The sequence below is a fragment of the Orbicella faveolata genome, unplaced genomic scaffold, assembly GCF_042242905.1.
Source record: "Orbicella faveolata isolate gen_17 unplaced genomic scaffold, um_ofav_v1 contig_47, whole genome shotgun sequence".
NCBI classification, from domain to species: domain Eukaryota; kingdom Metazoa; phylum Cnidaria; class Anthozoa; order Scleractinia; family Merulinidae; genus Orbicella; species Orbicella faveolata.
Window position 1 is genome coordinate 3,126,332 of NW_028301577.1, and position 20,431 is coordinate 3,146,762.

At 38.7% G+C, this 20,431-nt stretch overlaps 2 protein-coding genes across 2 annotated transcripts; one reads left to right on the forward strand and one right to left on the reverse strand.

The window, feature by feature from the left end:
* Positions 1-48: 48 nt before the first annotated feature.
* On the reverse strand, positions 49-15,966 carry LOC110059991 (lysosomal dipeptide transporter MFSD1-like). Its single transcript, XM_020766710.2, has 19 exons — positions 15,703-15,966; positions 15,532-15,607; positions 15,358-15,382; positions 13,614-13,759; positions 13,478-13,533; positions 12,921-13,041; positions 11,527-11,549; positions 9,953-10,038; positions 9,772-9,844; positions 8,811-8,893; positions 8,030-8,059; positions 7,426-7,526; positions 6,812-6,932; positions 6,091-6,231; positions 3,389-3,437; positions 2,348-2,435; positions 2,133-2,232; positions 1,050-1,105; positions 49-584 (listed from the first exon to the last, which is right to left on the reverse strand). The coding sequence occupies exons 1-18, from the start codon at positions 15,770-15,772 to the stop codon at positions 1,061-1,063; spliced, it is 1,434 nt and encodes a 477-aa protein (XP_020622369.1). The 5' UTR covers positions 15,773-15,966; the 3' UTR covers positions 49-584; positions 1,050-1,060.
* Positions 15,967-17,481: 1,515 nt separating this feature from the next.
* On the forward strand, positions 17,482-19,995 carry LOC149096780 (uncharacterized; the record flags this gene model as incomplete). Its single annotated transcript, XM_089279794.1, has 3 exons — positions 17,482-17,590; positions 18,232-18,380; positions 19,453-19,995. Coding segments are annotated over 3 exons (801 nt in total), but the record flags the coding sequence as incomplete, so codon positions are not given.
* Between the last annotated feature and the right edge of the window lie 436 nt (positions 19,996-20,431).

The following is a 20,431-nucleotide window of genomic DNA, read 5'->3' on the forward strand; positions in this document are numbered from 1 at the left end:
ATTCTGAAATAAAGTTCATAAACAGGACAACTACAACACGGCCAAAAATGAATTTGCTAATTTCTTTTTTTACTATCAATTGTAAAGAAAACAAACAAAAGAAATATTTTTACAGCACAATACTAAAACACTGTTTTACAATAAAGTAAAAGACAGGTGACTAAAGAAACTATACATGCTTAGAAAATGGCCATATACATCTGAATTGGTTTTGCTAATGAAATTAGGTTACGGTTTCGGTTTTGTGCCAAAAATTCCGCAAATTTCGGTCAGTAGTGAAATGGAACGTCCGTCTTGGGACTATCTCTGGAGGTGGACCACTTCGGTCGGATAGTCGGAACGAAATTTGCGGTTCCAAAATGACAAACCAGTTCGTTGCCCTACTTTTCATTTATATGAGGGATTAGGGAAAGGAATAGAAAATAGTAAGAGCCATTCCTCTCTGCTGGCCCGGTTTGATCGGAAAATGTCGGTCCATTTTTCTCTGGTTAGTCCCGCTGATCTCTGGCCGGTCGGTCCAGCATAGCGAAAAGCACCCCAAGTAACCATTTATAAATACAGCTTTAGAAGGCCTATCACATTGCCTGGAAAAGAAAACGAATGAAAAAGAAAGAAAAAGGAAAACATTTAGTGCCGTGGAGAGGACAGTAACTTCCAAGGAACATTCATTTAGAAATCATGGTCATCACATTTACCAAACAAGTTTTGTTAATAAGGTCTTTGAAAATGTTTTTTGAAAATCAAAATACTCCAAAACAAGGCGTTGAGAACTATGTAAGTTTTGCCAACAAGACTTGTTTCCTAGACAACTCTCCTTGTTTCTGAGTTTTTGTGAACAACATAGGTGAATATTTACCGAGACAAAGTCGAGGCAGCCGTAAAATAAACAAAAGACTTTGCCAAGTGAGGGTTCACTGTGGGAATTAAATAAGTTGGCAATGGCTAATGCTGCTCTTTAAATTTTCTTAGGAGAAAAAAAGCTTTATATCTAAAAGCTACTTTTAACTATATCACCAAAGCGTATAATCTTAAAAATCAAATTCGCCTACTCGTGAAAGCTTCAGGCATCGTCTTCTTTTCTTGAAGATCGATTTAAAATCCCACCCTAGAAACAAAAACAAAACACACATGTTAACAGGTTTCAATATTTTATACTGGAAACTACTGGTGGCTAGACTCTTTCCAAGTCCATCGCGGTTGTATGAAGTCCATGTGCGTAGGACGAACCCGTGAACAAGGTTTGGACGTCACGGACACTTTTCTGGCATTTTTCGATTCCGGCTTTCACAGCTCGGCTTGTGGAAAAGTCTTAGCCCAGGTTTGACGTTGACTAACAAGGCACATTATGCCTCTCTCCATGCCATATCGATGAGCACAGCTCCAAATGTTGAGACAGTCAGAAATACTGAGGGCCCGAGGGCGAAGGGAGGGGGGGGGGGGGGAGGTACCACCAGAAAAATTGGGTAGGGGTGTGCGGCTCACTTCCCAAAACCCTTACCCTACTAAAGACCAAAATCTGCGATTTTCTCTATCCTATTTATGACCTGACCAAAAGTTCGATACCCTATTTAAGACCTGACCCTTAAATCGATACCCTGTCTCAGACTGCGTTATAATTTGTTCCTTAGTTCACACAAATGTTAAGACGATGTAAGTGCTTTTATTAGGTAGGATAGCTTCTTCTAAAAAACACACCCAATTTCTCGATACCCAACATCTCGATACCCATTTCTGACCAAAACGGCAAAAAGCTTTACCCTTTGGGCCTATATAGTCTATATGAGGGGTACCACCTCCCCCCGAAACTGAGGGTAACCTGTAATAATCAAGCATTTCATCCTGGGGGGAAGGGGAGGTAGCAAGACGAATGCTGTAGAACTCCAAACGAAACAGCCCCTTTTGAATATGTTAGTCTAACGGCTCGCAGTATTTGAGTAGTCATTAATTACCTCTTTGGATAGCTAAACTGCACAAGTAGTTCATTCCAAGAGACTCAATGAATCAGGTAAATAACGCTAAAATTACTACCATTCCTTGATATAGGGATAGGAAATATACTTTTCAAGCTCATGTCGACACAGTCCTAAGAGGATGAATGAAAACAAACCAAAAAACAATTCAATGAATCTCACCTTTCTTCTGTCATTGATGTTTACCAAAACAGCCAAGACAACAGAGGTCAAAGTATTACCCAAGAGAAAAATCACAACGTACTTCCACTTGTGCACAGATCTGGAGAAAAGAAGTAAATAAAAAATAACTGTGAACTTAACAATCTATTTCCCAGATTGCTCATAAAATGCAAGAGATTGTGAAAGCGCAGGACAACGGGATGAATGACATTTACGTTATAACATCAAGCATTTTTCCAACAATGATGTTTGTTATCCCCACACCGATCATCTGAAAAGAGCACGTTATCCCTATAGCAGTTCCTTGAGGAGAAAAAAAAATACTGTAGTTAGAGCACAGATAAACCCCACGAACCAAGTGAATCAAGAACAACAAGTACACCAGACGAACCACCTAAAACATACAAGTCAACAAGCAGGACCAACTTGCTAGTAAATCAACTGAACTAAGTGAGCCACGCGGTGAACAACTTAACGACAACCAGGTGAAACAAGTGAACGAACTGGAAAAGCTAAACCACGTGAAACAGAAGAAACAGGTTAACAAAGTCAATTCGCTGTAAACCAGGTAAACAAGCTGAACCTCCCTAGCTGTATTACGTCTTTTGTATTAGCCAATGTAATGTAAATTGTATATGTAAGAGGTGTGTATTAAATAAAAAACAGGGCTGAACCACCAGAACCGGGCAACCACGTAAGCCAAGAAAACCAGGTAACCGAAATCAACCAGTTTAACCAGGAAAGCAGGGTTAACCAGGTTGACCTAGGTGAACTAAGAGGACGTTGTATCCCATGCAGAGAACAAGGTCAACAAGTGAGCCAGGTGAACCTGGTTAACCAGGAAAACCAGGAAAAACGAGCAAGGCAAGCCTAGGGCATCATGTCAACCGAATAAATTGACTAACCAAGTGCACCAGACCCAATGATCTCGTAACCAAGGAATACCAAGAGAACCACGTGAAACAGGTTGACCACGTGAATCAAAAAAGCACGAGGTAAACCAAGTGAGTTGTGTAAACCAGGTGAACCAGCTGATGCAGGAAAACCAAGTGGCCAGGCAGAACTCAGGTTAACCAGATGAACTGTGTAAGCCAGTTGAAACAGGAGAATCTGTTGGAATCCACTGGGAACAAAGAATGATTCACCAGAAGATGTTGAAAACGTTTGCCGAGAGCTTTTAAAATATTTCTCATGCAGTCAATTTAACTATAATACTATTTCTTTGATGGGCAAATGAATTATTTTAACATACTCACCAATAGTTGCCTGTTCTACGACAAGAGGGAATGATGGCCAAAGAGATGCCTACAGGGAAAAAAACACATCTGAGTTAAAATTCTGAAAGGAGCTAAGTTGCAAAGAACTTTCCATGCAGTCATTTCATAGCATCCCTGGAGATTCAAGGTAGAGAATAACCATATTGACAGGATTCCAAGATGCAACTGATTCAGTTGCCATACATATGGGCCAGGACAACTAAGCAAACCTCTTATTAAGCTATAGGCAATTTATTTTTCCCTCAAAATGAGACAGTGGGAGGTGCAAGAGACAGAGGTGTGATGCTTTGGACAAGAAGGGATTGGGATGAAACACGAGCACTGCACTCATGAGCTGGAAAACACCAATCATCCCCTTCTTGTCTTTCGCTTTTGCATTTGCAGATAAACGCTTGTCACACCCTAAGAGATATGACTGGTTGCCAGCAGTCTATATATAGCTACATGTAATCCCTACTAGAAACAATAAAAAGGGTTAGAACTGGATGGTGAACCTGACCACACCACAGAACAGCACAGTCACAAACAAACCCCAATGGCTGATTTTGTGACAATATCTTCACAGTGTGTCAGGATAGAGGTTCCTCCTTATGTGAGACAACAACTGACATGCCTCTATATATTGTAAGGTTAATTTGGTAATTGTGAAGATCAGCTCCCAAAAAACCTGTTGGCCAACTGTCGGCCGTTTGTCAGCCATCTGTCAGTTGACTGACACCCTGCCCAAGTCTAAATCTAGGCATCCCCTCCCATTGGCTCACTAGGCCAGTGGTATGACATAACTTGTAAGTAAACCAATAAATAGATAATACTACCTGACACTAAGAAGCTATATCAGTTGTTTTGTATTAAAAATTAACATATAGATTTAGGCCAGCCTAAAAGCGTAGCTCCTTGGCCGGGTAGCTCAGAGCCCGATTAAGCTAACCCAGGAAAAGGTAGAATTTTGATTTAAGTTTTGTAACTTTGTGGTAAGGTTTTCCGTATATTGTTTGGCCTTCTGTTTTGAGTTTTAATAATCACCATACACACAAAACAAAGCAGCAAAAAACATTTGTATAGAAGAAAAAGTTATAATTCGGTTAACTGTTAATCCTGGGTTAGCATTAACTGGCTTCCAAACAATCCTGCCCTGTTTTCAACAAGTTAACCTGACATGAGCCTCCGATCCAATCAAAAACCAGCACTTGGTCAGCGGACAACTTAAAAAAAACACATGACCTTGATGAGCTGTAAACTTGAGCCTGCGATATGGTCACATGATACTGGTCAGCGGATGCCTTGTTTTCACAGGTGTCCAATATCAAAGAACTACACGGTAAACCAAGGCTGCATGTCTCTGTCAACCTATTATTTGGAGTATGGCCGCCATGTTACGTGTCTCCATCGCCTTCACTGTTGCCGTCGTCGTGCGTACACGCCCACGAGCAATACCATTAGCCATGATAACCATGAGAAAATCAAATCACGAATTTCCTTTTCTTTCCTATATGAGTATGGGGCTCCGATTGGCAGCCCTTTGGGCTGCCAGAGCTCAGCTATAACAACTGAGCTACTATGCGCGCTCTCATGGGTCGATAGGTGTGTTTAGATGAGAGTATGTAAACATGGTTGTGACGTTTTAGATTTGCTAGTATTTTTAAGAATTATTTGACAGTTGTACCATCATCTTCAGCTCGTAATCTTGGCGTTATTTTTGATAAGTGTTTTAACTTTGAGGAACACAAAATCAATTTGCAAGTCTTTTCATTATCACATAAGAAATATCGCCAAAATCAGAAAGTACATTGACAAGGAGAGTGCTAAAATCATTGTTCATGCCTTTGTTACTGCGAAATTAGATAGCAGCAATTCACTGCTATATGGTCTTCCAAAACATCTACTTTCAAGATTACAATCTATTCAGAATACAGCAGCTCGAGTTGTTACATGTACTAGGAAATTTGATCATATCACCCCTGTCCTAAAACAGCTCCACTGGTTACCTGTTTGCTACCATATAATTTTTAAAATTCTCCTACTGGTCTACAAAGCTCTCAATGGAACAGCGCCTTACTACATCAGTGAATTACTTAAGTACAACACCTCTCAACGGAAATTAAGATCGTCCTCTCAACACCTTCTGGCGACCCCGAAAGCTAGACTGAAAACATATGGAGAGAGAGCATTTGCTGTGGCGGCACCGAGACTATGGAACTTGATCCCACTTGAACTAAGATCCAGTAGTTCGATTGACATTTTTAAATGGCATTTAAAAACATATCTTTTTAAACAAGTTTTTTAACTCTTTTAATTTTTAGATTTTTTTTCCCCTCCCCTTTTTCAGCTTTTTAAATATTTTTTTTATTTAATGTAAAGCGCCATGGACAAATAGTGGATTGGTGCTATATAAATATTTTATTATTATTATTATTATTATTATTATTATTATTATTATTATTATTATTATTATTATTATTATAAAACCAATACAGCACTTTTTCCATGTTTACATAGCCTCATCTGAACACTCAGGGGCTGGGAGAATTTTCAAAAGTTATGCAAACCCGAGACGTAGTAGAGGGTTTGCATAACTGTCTCAAATTCTCCCAACCCTACTTGTGTTTAGATGAGGTTACGTAAACACGGAAAAAGTGTTCTATTGCTTAAATGTGACAGCTCTTGTGAGCCCTTTGACTTACAGCAGCTATAGAGTAAGTGAAGCCAAGCCAGATGGTGGCAACTAGAGGATGAACACTTGGTGCAAACGCCAAAATTCCATACACAGGGATTGTCAAGGTTGTACAAAGAAATATCAGAATCCCTCGCCTCCCAAACTTATCCTGTAGATAAATGACACAGCATGATTTTGGTAACAATTCCAAAAAAAACAAAATGGTTCTTCTTATATTTTATAAAAATGCAACCATTCACAAATATAAATTATCTATGACTCACTTGAATGCACTGAATAGGCTAGGCCAGTACATAAACCATCCATACATTTGCATGTAATAACTGCTTGTGATTTTAAAAAAAGTGGTGGTATATTCTTTATACAGCAACAAGCAAGTACCATGATTTATAAATTTTCTACCTTTTTTGAGTCCAGCAATCCAAAAGAATGAGTATGGACAAATAAAATTATTAGTACAGACCAGAATCTGTATCAGGGCTGTCATTAAGTTTTGGGTCACCTGTAGCCTTGTTCTCCCAACCCGTAGCAAACTTATTTGAATTCTTGGTTGAATTCTATAAACAACAGGCAATTTCACCCATACCATCAGAGAAAATCAAGCATACTCAGTCGTAACAGGCGTTATGGGTTACAGCCCTTAATGACAGCCCTGTATATCCTGTTCTGACTGCTGCTTTTATAACAATCTCCACAAAAGAATTAGTTTTTACATCTATTTGACTTACCACAACTAAGCCCAATCCAGGAGCAAGGATCATGGACACAAAATAAACACTTCCAGCAATGTATGAAGACTCTTTCTTGGTAAAGTCAAATGTCGCCTTGTAATTCACATAAATGAATTTGCTGAAAATAAAACACTTTGTTTTTTGGTTTTTGGCTGTTGGAATATGCTATAAAATTGTTTTTGGATAAAGATTGGATTTATTCACAAAAGTTTGTTAACTAATGTTTATAATACATGATAAGCCTTATTCTCCTTGAAAATTCACTACCTAGAAAAGTTAAAAAACAAATGTTAAGTCTTTATACAAGCCAAGTGGCTCGCCAGGTGGGCACTCCTGTTTCTGTAGCAAGAAGTGACTGAGAGTATATCCGCTACTCCCTAGATGGGATGTCATCCCAAGGCTACCCATGCATTAAGTTTACCTGCACCCATTTACACTTCCAGGTGGAGAGAGAAGTACTGTGAGAGTAATATAAAGTGTCTTGCCCAATTACAAGTGAGGGCTTGAACCAAAAACATGTGATTTGGAGGAGAGCACACTAACCATGACGTCACTGTACCTCCTGCTACCTAAAATAGCAGTATATGCAGACTAGAAATATTTTTCGTTACCTGGCATCAGACATGAATGGTAAGACTCCAGTGTAAAAGAACATGAGACATATTGTCAGAAGCCAGTAAGTGGATGACAAGTGCTTGATATCTGACAGTCTCTGAAATACAAAAAGAGTTCTGCTTAGTGCCATTGAAACATTTAGAATTAAAGCAATTTGTGATGTACCATTTTCTGTTGACAAAGGTTTGGGATTAATTTTAAACACCACTTTGATATCTTTTTTTTTAATATCTTCGTGTTTCATCAATGCCTTGCCCTAAATCCTCTTTCATCTATAATGGCCCATTGCGGGCCTTTGAACACTGTACGACACTAGACTATCTTTGTGCTTTTTTGGGACTCCTATTCTTGAAACAGCTGTATACAAGGTTCTAACAAAAGCCATTTGGGAATGTTATTGAGGTTGCTGCAGTGATAGAATGCCAAGGATGGAAAGCTCTGATATCTTTTAAAGCATTGGTAAATAATTTGTTTTTGATACCTGAGGTATGGGAAAGGAAATAACAATTTGATTGAACTATTTTTTAAAAAATTTTTTCAAAAAATATAAAATCTGAAAAAAAAGTAACTCTATCTCATAAAAATTAATTTATTGCTCACCATTCTTTTTGATTCAGTCTTCTCTATTTTCTGTGATTAACAAAATACATGTTAACAAACAAATTCTCCTTACTTACACCACTGGAATACAATAGTTATAAATTATACCACAGGAATACATTTTAAGTCATAGACAAAACACAAGTAAGTTCAGCATCAAAAGAACTGAAGGTCAATATTCTCCCAGTACTGTCCCTTGCAACCTTGGTTAGTAAGAGATATACTGCAGAGCTTCATGACTGAAAGAATGCCTTACAAACAGTACCAATACCAATTAATGCTGGGCTGTACACCTGCAATAGACCAGCGTCTCATCCAGGAGGGAGCAGAAATACTCTTAGTTACTAAATGCTACTGAACTAGAGTTAACTGCTGACCCTGGAAAACCTCCCAAGTTTGAAGCATACTGTCCTTAATAGATCAGAGCCTGGGAATCAAAGGAAGAAACAAAAAGTTCTGTTGGAAGGTCCCGACAGGGCAAATTAAATCTATTGTTTTGTTTTTGTTTTTGTTGTTTTTTTTGTGTTGTGTCCCCAATTAGTAGTTAATACTAAATACATTGACACTTCAATAAAGCTATTATGTTATGTTACTATGCATGAATTACTTAACTAAAATGTTTCTATTGATTAATTCTTCAGGTAGTAGTAGCAAAACAATGTATTATATTTTAATTTTACAGTGCTTTGCATGCATGCAGTCAAGGCCAAAAAGCAAACAAGAACATAGCAGGTTCAAGACCATTCCCTTTCTTAGTTAATCTTAAGTACAGATACTGTACCTTCTTCAACTGTTTCATTCCAATAACTTCCAGCATTGATATCATAACTGCACAAAAGACATCAGCCCCACACAGAAAGGCTCCTGAATGAACACAAAATAGCACAATAATTGAAAACAAATTTTTGGCAATGATGTGTCATAGCAGCTGAGTAAACAAATTAACATGCAATCTCAGCAGCAGCTTTTTCCAAATTATATTAATGTGGCAGTGCTCCTGATCACCAAACAAACCCCTGGAAAATCTTTTGTATTTCTTGTTGTAAATTGTCCTGTATAAACATGCAGAAATCACTCACCAAAGGAAAAATATGTATAAATTAACTGTTGCAATGAAGCACCAGTAGATCTGACTAAAAAATATGTAACAAAAGTATCCAATTACATAAGTCTAAACAGGGCCAAATAGGAAATTACCGGTAATTTATAAACTATAATATTATTATTACTTAAACAGAAATCTAATCTCACTAACTTCCCTGCAAATATTGAGTTATGGGCTGCTGGATGCCTTAGGACAAGAGGTGAAAGAAACAAAGAAAGGAATTGAAGGCCAGGTGAAGGGAAAGGGAGGGTGAGAAAACACTAGCTAGGGATAAAGGCATCCGTGGAAAGAGTACAGGAGAGACCAATAAGATAAGAGTATGGAGTATCAATGTGGTGTGTCCGTGCTGTACTTCTACAATTTAAGCTCCAAGTGACAAAATGCTGACTTGTTTACTCTTATACTATACTGTATAGCTATATATGCTAGGGTATTAGACCACTGAGACTAGATGTTGATTTAGCTAGTTCATAGAGTTTGCCCAAAATAGCAGACATATCTTATTTTATGTTACTGTTTCCTAGAGGAATGGCTGAAAAATGTGCCAGAATGTATAATAATATTACAGTTTTATTAATAATGATTTTCTTATTGCTATTACTGTGACAACTTGATAGCTCCCATTGTCATACATTACCTCCCCACAAAGTCCACCGAAGACCATACTTTTCACGAAAGCTTTCTGTCAGGAAGAAGTTTAACACGCTTCCCTAGAATGGGATGAAAACAATAACACTGGATGTATAACTTATTACCACAGGTCAGCTAGGGCTTTCAAAAGGAGCTGCAATTGATGACAATGACAATAATGAACTTACAAGTCTTGAAACTGCCAAAAGACATCCAAAAGCAAATGCAAGCTCCTTCCCTTTGAACCAGATGGCAACTACCCTGTTTTGGACAACTAAGGAGAAACAACTGGCTTAATATTGATGTGTTGTTCCAGAAAATATTCACAACCCTGCCACAGAGCGCTTTTTGGGTTTGAATCCATCCCCCTCCCGTCCCTTTGGAAATTCCAGTTTTGGTTCATACTTTCCTTATAAAATTTTGATTTTTGAGACCTCCCTTTGTCCTCCCGGTGGAATTTCCAAAACTTTCCTTGGGGTGGGTGTGACCATTTCCTGGAACCACTCAATAATGAGTTTTCAAACAGATATTATTTAAGCCTTCCTGCATAAGCTACATTGTGGGAGGCGCGATGGCCTCATGGTTTAGTGTGCTTCTCTCCGAACTGAACAGTCTCGGTTCGAGCCCTGGCCAGCTGGGACATTGTGTTGTGTTCTTGGGCAAGACAGTTTACTCTCACAGTGCCTCTCTCCATCCAGGTGTTTTAATAGGTACCAGCAAATTTAATGCTAGGAGGTAATCCTGTAATGGACTAGCATCCCATCCAGGTGGAGAAGAAATACTCCTAAGTCGCTTTATGCTATAGAAACTGTGATAGGCTCCGGCCTGAGCTGATGGGTCACCTGGCTCATGTGCAGACTTTACCTAGTACCTTACACCTTTATAAGCTACATGCATATGGTGTCCTCAACACGATGCCAGGCTTACTGGCCAGGGTAAACTAGATGAGCAAAAGTACTTTTTAAATGCTTCGATGAGAAACATTTTGTTATTTTTGAGAAGCAGTTGAGACATATTCCGCTCAAAGTTCAGGCAATAAGTGCAAAAATTATTTACTAAAAATCTACTCGTAGCACAGTAACTTTTGGAATACTATTTAATACAACTCACTTTAGTTCAGTTCTCTAGCTAAGTGACCCCGCGATTAAATTCTCAAGAATTCTTGAGAAAGTTTATGTCAAACCTCGTAAGAATGCTTAAAGCGTATGTTATTGTGTTTTTAACTAATGCGAAACATCTGTTTTAAATGAAATATGGATAACTTCAAGTTCAATTTTCTCTCGCGGGGTCAGCTTGAGAGCTTAAGTCTCGATACATTCTTCTTAACTGTACTCAAAATATTACCATGCCAGGAGGTTTTTTTGGTAACTGAATTTTTGCCATTATTGCTCAAATGTTCTGTGAAAACCATCTTAATTGCTTTTGAAACACATGCGAGTCAAAATTTGCTATAAAATGGAGAAACAAATGTTTCAACAGAACTGTTTCACATGTAACTCCTGCCCTTGGCTTAGATCACTTACTATCAAATAATACCTGCAATCTTCTACTTGTTCCTCTGGCATGTAAAATGTATAATTGCACACTTAGCAGAGGTTGCTCCTTAAAAGTTTGAGCTAGTTCTTCAAAAACCATCTGATGACAGCACCCTAAAGTATACGTCAGGCCAATGTTCCATAAAGCAGGAGCTTATGCTGTTTTTATAGCATGAAGCAAATTATGGGCGGAAAAGTATGTTTAATTAATGACAACAGCCACTTACCTGTTAATCCACCAGTTCCAGATCTGTGGACAAAAACACTCTAACCTCAATTTAACAGTAATCACTTTTTATATCATTCACTACAACAGGAAGCATTTCATTTGTGACAAGCTTATTCAAATTCCAACATCTTTGTACTAAATAGGATGGAATGCAAGCCCATCACACTGTGATACTTAGAGCATTTTGGCTGTGTGCCCTAACATTAAAAACCATCAATCATTATATCCCAATCGATCACATTTAACCACAGACCACAAAGAGTTTGGCAACAAAGGAGTTTATTGTCACGCAATCAAAGAAGCCGAAACTGCATTGACAATAAAACTCCAATGCCTTAGGGCGGGAGGGTATTAGGGTACACAAAAGCTATTGACTGCAAGCTGAGAGTGAATGACTGACGTGACGTGACAAACTACATGCTAAAGAATAGATAGTTATCACGCATCAATTATCCATCATCACCCGGGTGATGATGTAACCAATTGATCACATTTAACCACAGACCACAAAGAGTTTGGCAACAAAAGAGTTTATTGTCATGCAATCAAAGAAGCCCAAACTACATTGACAATAAATCTCCAATGTCCAAACCCAAATGAAGAAGAGGTAGGTGGGTAAATGCGAGCGTGTGGAAGAGAATGAGACTACGTGTTAAAACCTGAACTAAAGTACTATAATTGAAGCTACGTAATTCTAGAAGCCATGAAGTTGACTGCGAGAAGCTTCTGTGTGGAGGACATCTCAAGATAGACTAAGTAAGCGTCACTACACCAATCCCCTTGAAACTTAATTAATTCTGCTGGGATTAGGGTTATCTGCAAAAAGGCACCCTCAGGGGTTAAAACGAAATCACGGTGGCAAGGTAGCTTATCAGAAGTCACGCTAGGAGAATCCACCACTAAGTTAGACTTGCGGAGAAAGGAGAAAAAGGCCACCAAAAAAAGCGCCCACATGGCCGCATGGAGAGGGTTTCCTAAATTGAACAAACGAGCCATGGACAATAGCAATTCGGGAGTGAACTAGCCGTGAGAAACATGCAACTTTCCTGTTAAGAACACAAACATTGATCCTTAATCTTCCTATGGCCCAAGCACAAACCGCTGTCCAAGTCACCACACGCAGGGATTTCATTAAGGGCTGTGTACCGGGCAAATTGACTGGCTGTGAGGATGATTTTACCAAACTGGTTTGATCATTTAATCTAGAGGAACATTTTTCTTATAAAGAAGTTTATGATCAGTTCAAAAAGGTTTTGCTGGCCAGACACTGAGAACCACTTGCCCTCCCGCTGAAAACCCACTGACTTGTGAATGCGTTATGTCCTTTTTGTCACTGCACTTCCCATAACCCCAACATTGTTTTATAGCTATTCTGCAACTACTGTAACTTACCCAAAAAGTATTCTTCCCAGTAAGAAAAGTGGGAGCATAGTTGATGTCCCTTTGAAGTACAAGCCGATAGCAAACACAGATGTACCAGCCAGACACATGGATGAAAACAACATAACTCCAACTTCCCCATGTTAAAAAAAAATATGAAAGTAATATTAACATGTTGAAATGACACTGAGATGCACTCTTCGACAGTCTGACAGATGAGAACACGGAGAAAGCTCAAGCTCACATGCGCTCTCATTTGTCGGTAGGAGTGCTTAGATGAGAGTATGCAAACACATTTGTGGTGTTTTCGATTTGCGCAAATTCTTGAGAAATAAATGCAATAGTAAGAGTACTTTCTCTGTGTTTACTTAGCTTAATCTAAAATCTTGAGGGCTTGGGAGAATTCTTGAAAGTTATGCAAACCTGAGACGCAGTTGAGGGTTTGCATAACTGTCTTGAATTCTCTGAACCCCACCCCCCCCCCCCCCCAAAGTTTAGATGAGGCTATGTAAACACAGAAAAAGTGCTCTATTGCTTAAGTATCAAGATAATTTATTAATAACACATACTTGGATTTCCCAGTTTGTCAACTAGAATGCCAGCGAGAACAACCACAATAACATTTCTGAAAAAAGAAGAAGCAGTTACATGTAGGTGATAAAACTTAACTAGACATAAACAGAGTAAAATCATTGCTTTACTTACGTCCAGGCATATATGGCGTAGAGCAGATTAAACTGAGTTTCACTCAGTCCCAGACCACTGGTACAGTTGGTTCCATTGACATTCACAAGTTCAGCTGGTTCACCATCCACAGTTGTACAGTTTCCTGTGCTGTTGGGATGTAATGGCTACAGAAAATCAACAAAAGACATAAATCTATTGATCAGACATGCATGCTTAACAACTTCGACATCCATACATCTTCTCCACCAGTGCCTTTGTTTTGAGCAACTTTGTTAGTTCCTGGTATCCAAAGAAAAAAAAACCTGGGATTTCATTTTGTTTTATTGACTGTCAAAGATAAAATAATACGTTTGTTTGTTTTTGGATGATTGGCAATCTTCTGTTACCTTCAGAAATCTTTGGTAATCTTTGGAAATTTTCGGAAATTGTTTGGAAATGTTTGTGTGGCCTTCAGAAAATTTTTGGCAAATCTTTGGAATTCTTTGCTAAGTGGTTGGAAATCTTTGGAAAATCATCATAAACGTCTTATCAATATGTCTATATAATAAACAAAATAATACATGGTTGCTTGTAGATATGGAATATCTCTTCTTGTGTTCAACTTTATATTTCACCTGTTCACTATGTTCACTCACGAGATATCGAGTTGAACACTTGAAGAGATATTCCATATCTATGTGCGCCCATGTATTGTCCTCTCTATATAACACTTAATAAGAATAATAATTTACAATAATTGAAAATAATCAAACAGGGTATTCACTTCAGTTAATTAACTGTTATCAATGTGGACTTGAAATAATCATGAATAATTGTCTCCCTTGGGACCTGAGTCATTAAGTCTGGAAGGCAGTTCATACAAAGATAACAACTGTGAACATCTGAAATGATTCAGATGCATATATTTTGTGTCCTGAATGCTAATGGACCACCATGTTGGAGTTGTTATGACAAAACAAAACCTGTGAAAACATTCTAAAACTAATCACATGAAACAAGCATACACTTTTGATCAAAAGATAAAGGGTGTGTCCAATGTTGATAAAAGAAAATAAATAATCTCATTTAGAAAACAGCCCTAAGAAAATACTCGCACTGATTGGTTAAAAATCACGTTTCTATAACTTGATAGAAACACAGAACTAGCACGAACTGTTGATGTAACGATGGTGTCTGCAAAGAGAATTTACATTTTGATGATCAAAGTGAACAGGTTGTTTTCTTTTTTTTGTCGCTGTGTTTTCTAAAATAAATAGAAAACATGTTCTCTGTGTTTCTATCGAGTTATAGAAACACTTGTGAAAGTTTAGGAGAACTGCGGCTCATGTTCCCACAGCATTTCTTGTTCTCCCAAACTTCCACTCGTGTTTCTATAACTCAATAGTTACATGGTACATGTTTTCTATTTCTTAATTATACCATGCCAGAGAAAATGCAGCCAATCAGAAAACAGGAAAGCCATTGTATATTTGACGGTATTACATCCAACTTTCCCATCATGTGCCATGCATATGTTGCTTGTGTTGGCCACCGTATTTTCTATGGCATGGTATAAAATTATAATTATTTTTATGCAACGCTCTCTTTCGTGGTATATCACGGAATATCCCCCTTGTCACATGTATTTTCTTGGTATATTTAAAGCTCGTATGTATACAGAGAAAATTCCAGTGACTTGTAGAATATTCCGTGGCATACCACTTAAAACCGTTGTACCACTAGTCTGCATTCGAAAATTCCTCGAAAAATACAAAATACCTACCGCTGTGAACGTTGTTTGTAATACACTGCAAAGGAGAAAAATATCACAGACAATAAACTACAGTCTGATGTCCTTCACAATTTAAAATATTTAAGGTACAGAATGCAATGTAATATTTTAACCTCAGATATATTATATATAACGCTTATAGTAACATAAAATGGAGGGACATACCTTGGCATATCAAAACAAAAGTATGATCCAAATGTTAACAAACACGTGAACATAAGAAGAAAGAAACGAAACGGACCTGCAAAAATTCAACACATTTATCAACATATTTTCTGCACCTAAACACTAGAATTGTACCATGGATTTTCCCAAATCAAAGTAATTTTCTGAAACCTCTGCTTGGATTGAAGCAGACCACATTTCGTTCTGGTAAAAGAGGTACAAGCTCATCAATGTCCGCCATGTCTTCTTCGCGAATACGGCACGTGTTTACCCGCGGGGGTGCAGACTACTATCTTTATAGCGTCCGACGAGCGTTTGCAAAAGCCCTTTCTATGTTTTTGAGAGAAAAACATAATGAAGCAGTCCAGAGGAAGCTTTGCATAACCCGTGACGGTCAAAAATCCCGTGACGACCGTCCCTAACGACTCGTGACAACCCGTGACAGGAAACAAAGTCAGTATTTGGAATTAGCCAATCAGAAGTCGTGTCTATTGTCCTGTCATTATATTTAGGGCACGTCCACACTACGCCGGAGAATTTTATTTCTACGCTGATTTCTACGCTGACTCCTACGGTTAGGTCTACCGTCCACACTAATACGTAACGAAAACGGAGCTTTTCGAAAACGCTCTTTAAACCGGAGGAATTTGAAACGTCGGCCTCTCATTTTCGTTTGGACGGAAAACATTTTGAAAACGGAGCTTCTCGTTAACGATCGATGACTCCATTGCCCGAGTTTCACTCAAACACAAATGCAAAATGACAAAACACCATAACATCACCTTTACTTCACCTGGGATTTTACAAGAGTAGCTGTATAGCTAATTTCTCCGAGAAAATAATAAATGAAGGAATAAATAAATAAATAAATAAATAAATAAATAAAATAGTATGATCGGTTATTGTTGCGTTTTCAAATAGCTCCGGCGTAGTGTGGACGGAATACATTTGCTGCGTTTTCAGAATGAAACCTCTGTTTTCAAATTCCTCCGGTGTAGTGAAGAGGGGGCCTCAGTATTCGACATTCGCCAATCAGATGCCGTGTCCACTGTCCTTTCCAACACTATGCCGGAGGAACTTGAAAACGCAGCTTCATTTCTACTGTTAGAACTACCGTTCACACTAAGTATTGTGGACGGGGTCTAAGATATCAAGTCACTTGACCGAATTTGGGTACGGTAATCATCATCAGCAGCTTATGCCAAAGTTCAAGCACAAGACAAAGTAAAGTTTTGAAGAATCGACTGATAACCGCATTAAGCTTTTTGTGATTAGACACTTGACTCGGCTTTGTTGGGATCACGGCTTACTATTTCACTGAGTGAATCCATCACCCCTTGATTCGTTCAAAAGAAACCATCGTATCAAAATGATCATTTTGAATTGGAGCAAGCTTAGTCGAATTTTGAAGTCATGTCGGCCGTCTGATATATATATAAAAAAATAATATTTTTCAAGGAGGATTTACTCGGTCCCCAAGCCAGTTTGAGAGTAATTCCTTGTTTGTAGACCCAAATCTCAACGTATACGTACCCGGGGCCATTGCACGCGCGAATAATGTACGTTGCCGACGTCACGGTATTGTCATGAAACATCACTATGGTAACTGTAAGTGTTTATTCTCAAGGTGAACTGAGTGTAAAGAGCGTGTCTTTTGTGTTTTCTTGAGTAATACACGTAAGTTTAGGAGTGTAAAGTTTTTTGCAACGAGTTCGAGGATTTTCAACAGCCCGTCGAAGCATTTTCTAGCAAACAAAACTGTTTCTTTGCCAAAGGAAAGTCAACGGTCAGAATCTTTGAAGAAAGGAACTAAGTTAACCGGTAAGTGTGCCGAATAATATTTTCCGCGCTCCGTTCAATTTCCTTTTGGTTAGTAGAAAAGCTGGACTCTACAACCATCAATTTTTTTTTTATTTCGGTGTCGACCTATTTTACTACTGACACGTTTCTTTTTTTTGTTTTGCTTTATTTTCCTTTTTGATCGGTAGAAAGAAAATGTGGAGCCCTTTTTCTCAAGGCTTCAGTATCTTTCCTCAACCAGCACTGGAGCAGCAAACTGGTAAGTGTTCTGTTTTACACCGAAGAATATGACAAGAAATAAAACACTAAATTAAAATGGACGATGAAAAATAAAAAAACTCGTAACGGGTTCTGGAGTAATTCAAATCCAACAAAAAGATTAAATCGAGAGAAAAGCAGTGAAATAGTTAATTCAGTTCCAAGTTACAGTTCACCCCACGACAATTTTCTCAGTGATACTACTGTCGAGCAATCAAACTACAGTCGCTTGCGTTGAATATATCATGGTCGCTCCTTCTCTAGATCTAGATTTTTTAAATTTCCTTTAGCATTTGTCAAGTATTAAAATTTTAAACATTTTAAAATTGTTTGCGCAAGTGAAATTTATACAGCCATGTTTCAATCCTTATTTATTTATTTATTTCAGAATGAAAATTAGCGATATGAAAAGTGAACGACTTTTCGATGACTCCATGTTATCATTATCAAGTTCGAAATACATGATAGAATTAACTAAATATAAATAGTAAAAATGGTGTGAAAACATTTAGGGAGTCATCGAAACGTTGTACACTTGTCATATCGCTAATGTTCATTCTAAAGTGCTTTGCGAAACCTTTTATTATCAGAAACTTATTTATTTATTTATTTATTTATTTTATTCTACTTTATTGTCTTCAGGCTTCACTAGTAATGCCCAGTCCCATGACTCATGGAAGATTGACTTACCGGGAGGAGGTTTCATTGAAAAGCCTGGGTCAGAGCCCCGTTCCACTCACAATCACCCGTTTTCTCGTAGCGCCAAGTCCGACGAGTTTACAACACCAGAGGTAAGCGTAGATTTAAACTTGAATCAGTGTGTAAAATATTATCAATGTTTTGGCATAAAATAAAGGTTAATGTTGGCAAGCAACCGTTGCATGAACTCTCATCCATCTCTGCGGTCTTCCTCTCTCGTGATCCTCTTTATTTGGCGCCATGTCAGTCAAGCAGTAGCATGCCATGCAAGTAATCATTTCTCCCTTGTCAAAGTACTGCAAGTTTTCCTTCGCAGCAAGATCAAACCCTCCCACCCACCCTCGTATATTTCTCTCAGCCGGTTAGTCATTACCCTATATATAGGGGACCATAATTGTTCCAAGGTCTTACTAGTTGTTTATTACCTCTTTGTTAGCTCTTGTTACAAAATGTGCATCTTTGACAGTCTTATTAATAAATTTAAGGGCGGGGAATTGCTGCTGCACTCTTTCAGTCCTGTGCTGAAGCCCCATCAGGGAGGGGACATTTGTTACTCTGGACTGGGTTAACTTGGCCCCAGGACATTATTCCAGCAACAATGTCCGCCCTTGCAGTACAGGGATGGGGCACCCCCTTGGCAATGCGCCATGTATCGAGGCCCCTCATCCGGTGGATTCATCCGGTCTGTGGGTTTATCCGAGCCTTGTCAGTACATTCCCTGCCCATGATTGCCGCCCCCCCCCCCCCCCCAAAATGGTCTTGTGTCGTTTTTGCACTCCATAACATTAAACAGTGGAAAGGCGAACATAGCTGGTTTGAGTGGCCTTATATAAGCGGGGTAAAATTATAAAGGATTATATAGATTGGGATTTCAGAATGCGGCCGTTGGACGTATAACAGGGAGCCCGTATTAACGGAGTGTTCCTATAAAAAAATGTATGGTCGGTTCGCCGGAACAGAAAAAAGTGGCCGTATTAACGAAGTGACCGTAAGGTGGGATTTCACTGTACTTTCCAATACGTTTTTTGAACTGAAAGCAGTTTGTATCCCAAAAGTTTGGTTTCCTGTTATATATCTAGGTATGGTATAATTTTCCCAAAATCATGCTCTGACGCGGTCTTCTAAAAGGAGCTAAGATATAACTAGATAGTTCGTGTTTTGTAGGAGAGGAAATCACTCCTGGATCGACTCGACATTTTGCTGGGAGAGAGAGCGGCCCGCGAAAGTGCACTTCAGGATCTCTTTGCCCAAGAGACCTCGCTGCAACAAACCTTGAATGAAGTAAACGCGGCCCTGGATATTCAAGACAGAGAGCTGTCACAACTTACAGAATCTGTGCGAATAAAGAAGGAAGAAATGTTGAACAGAATTGAAACCAAGAAATTAAGGATCGCAAATCTGCAAGAAACTCTGCGAATGCTTCACAGAGAAGAGACCCGGACCGCGAGTTATAGGATCCGAGCGGCAGAGGGTCGCGCCTTGAGGAAGCAAATCACGGGAGGCTATGAGGAAAGGAAAATTCTACAGGATAATGTTGATGAGCTGGACAAGAAAGCAGAACTGCTGGAGTTAAGATGCAAGACAATTGACACGGAGGAGAAAACTGTTTTGAAGAACATTAGCGAGGAAATGCAGAGGCTTGCCGAGGATGGCTATCTCATGGATTTTCCAAAGCAGGTTAACCAAAATAAAACCGTTCTATTTTAATCAGGGAAGAATATTAGAGCAAAACAATGTTTAGATCGATAGATACAGACTAGTTATGTAATGCTTTAGGGTGGCACACCATGGAATATTCCGCGAGTCGCTTGTATTTTCTCGGCAAACACACGAGCCATAAGTTGTGAGACACCAATATGGCTGCCGTGAAATCATGTGAAAACACTCCATATGTTTGTTCTTACCACATTTTGACGTTATCTGACCCACTTGACAGATAATAGAGCGGAAATCGGATAATCGCATTCCTGGACAGTACAAAAGATGGAAATTTCTCATTGGGAAGTACCTATTGTTCTCGAAAATGACTTCTCAAATGAATAAAACATTTAAAACATGGGGTAAGTCTCTACTGTTACCATCTGCTAATGAGACAAAATTGTGACTGAATATGGTCTATTAAAGCTCTCGTAAGTGACCACCT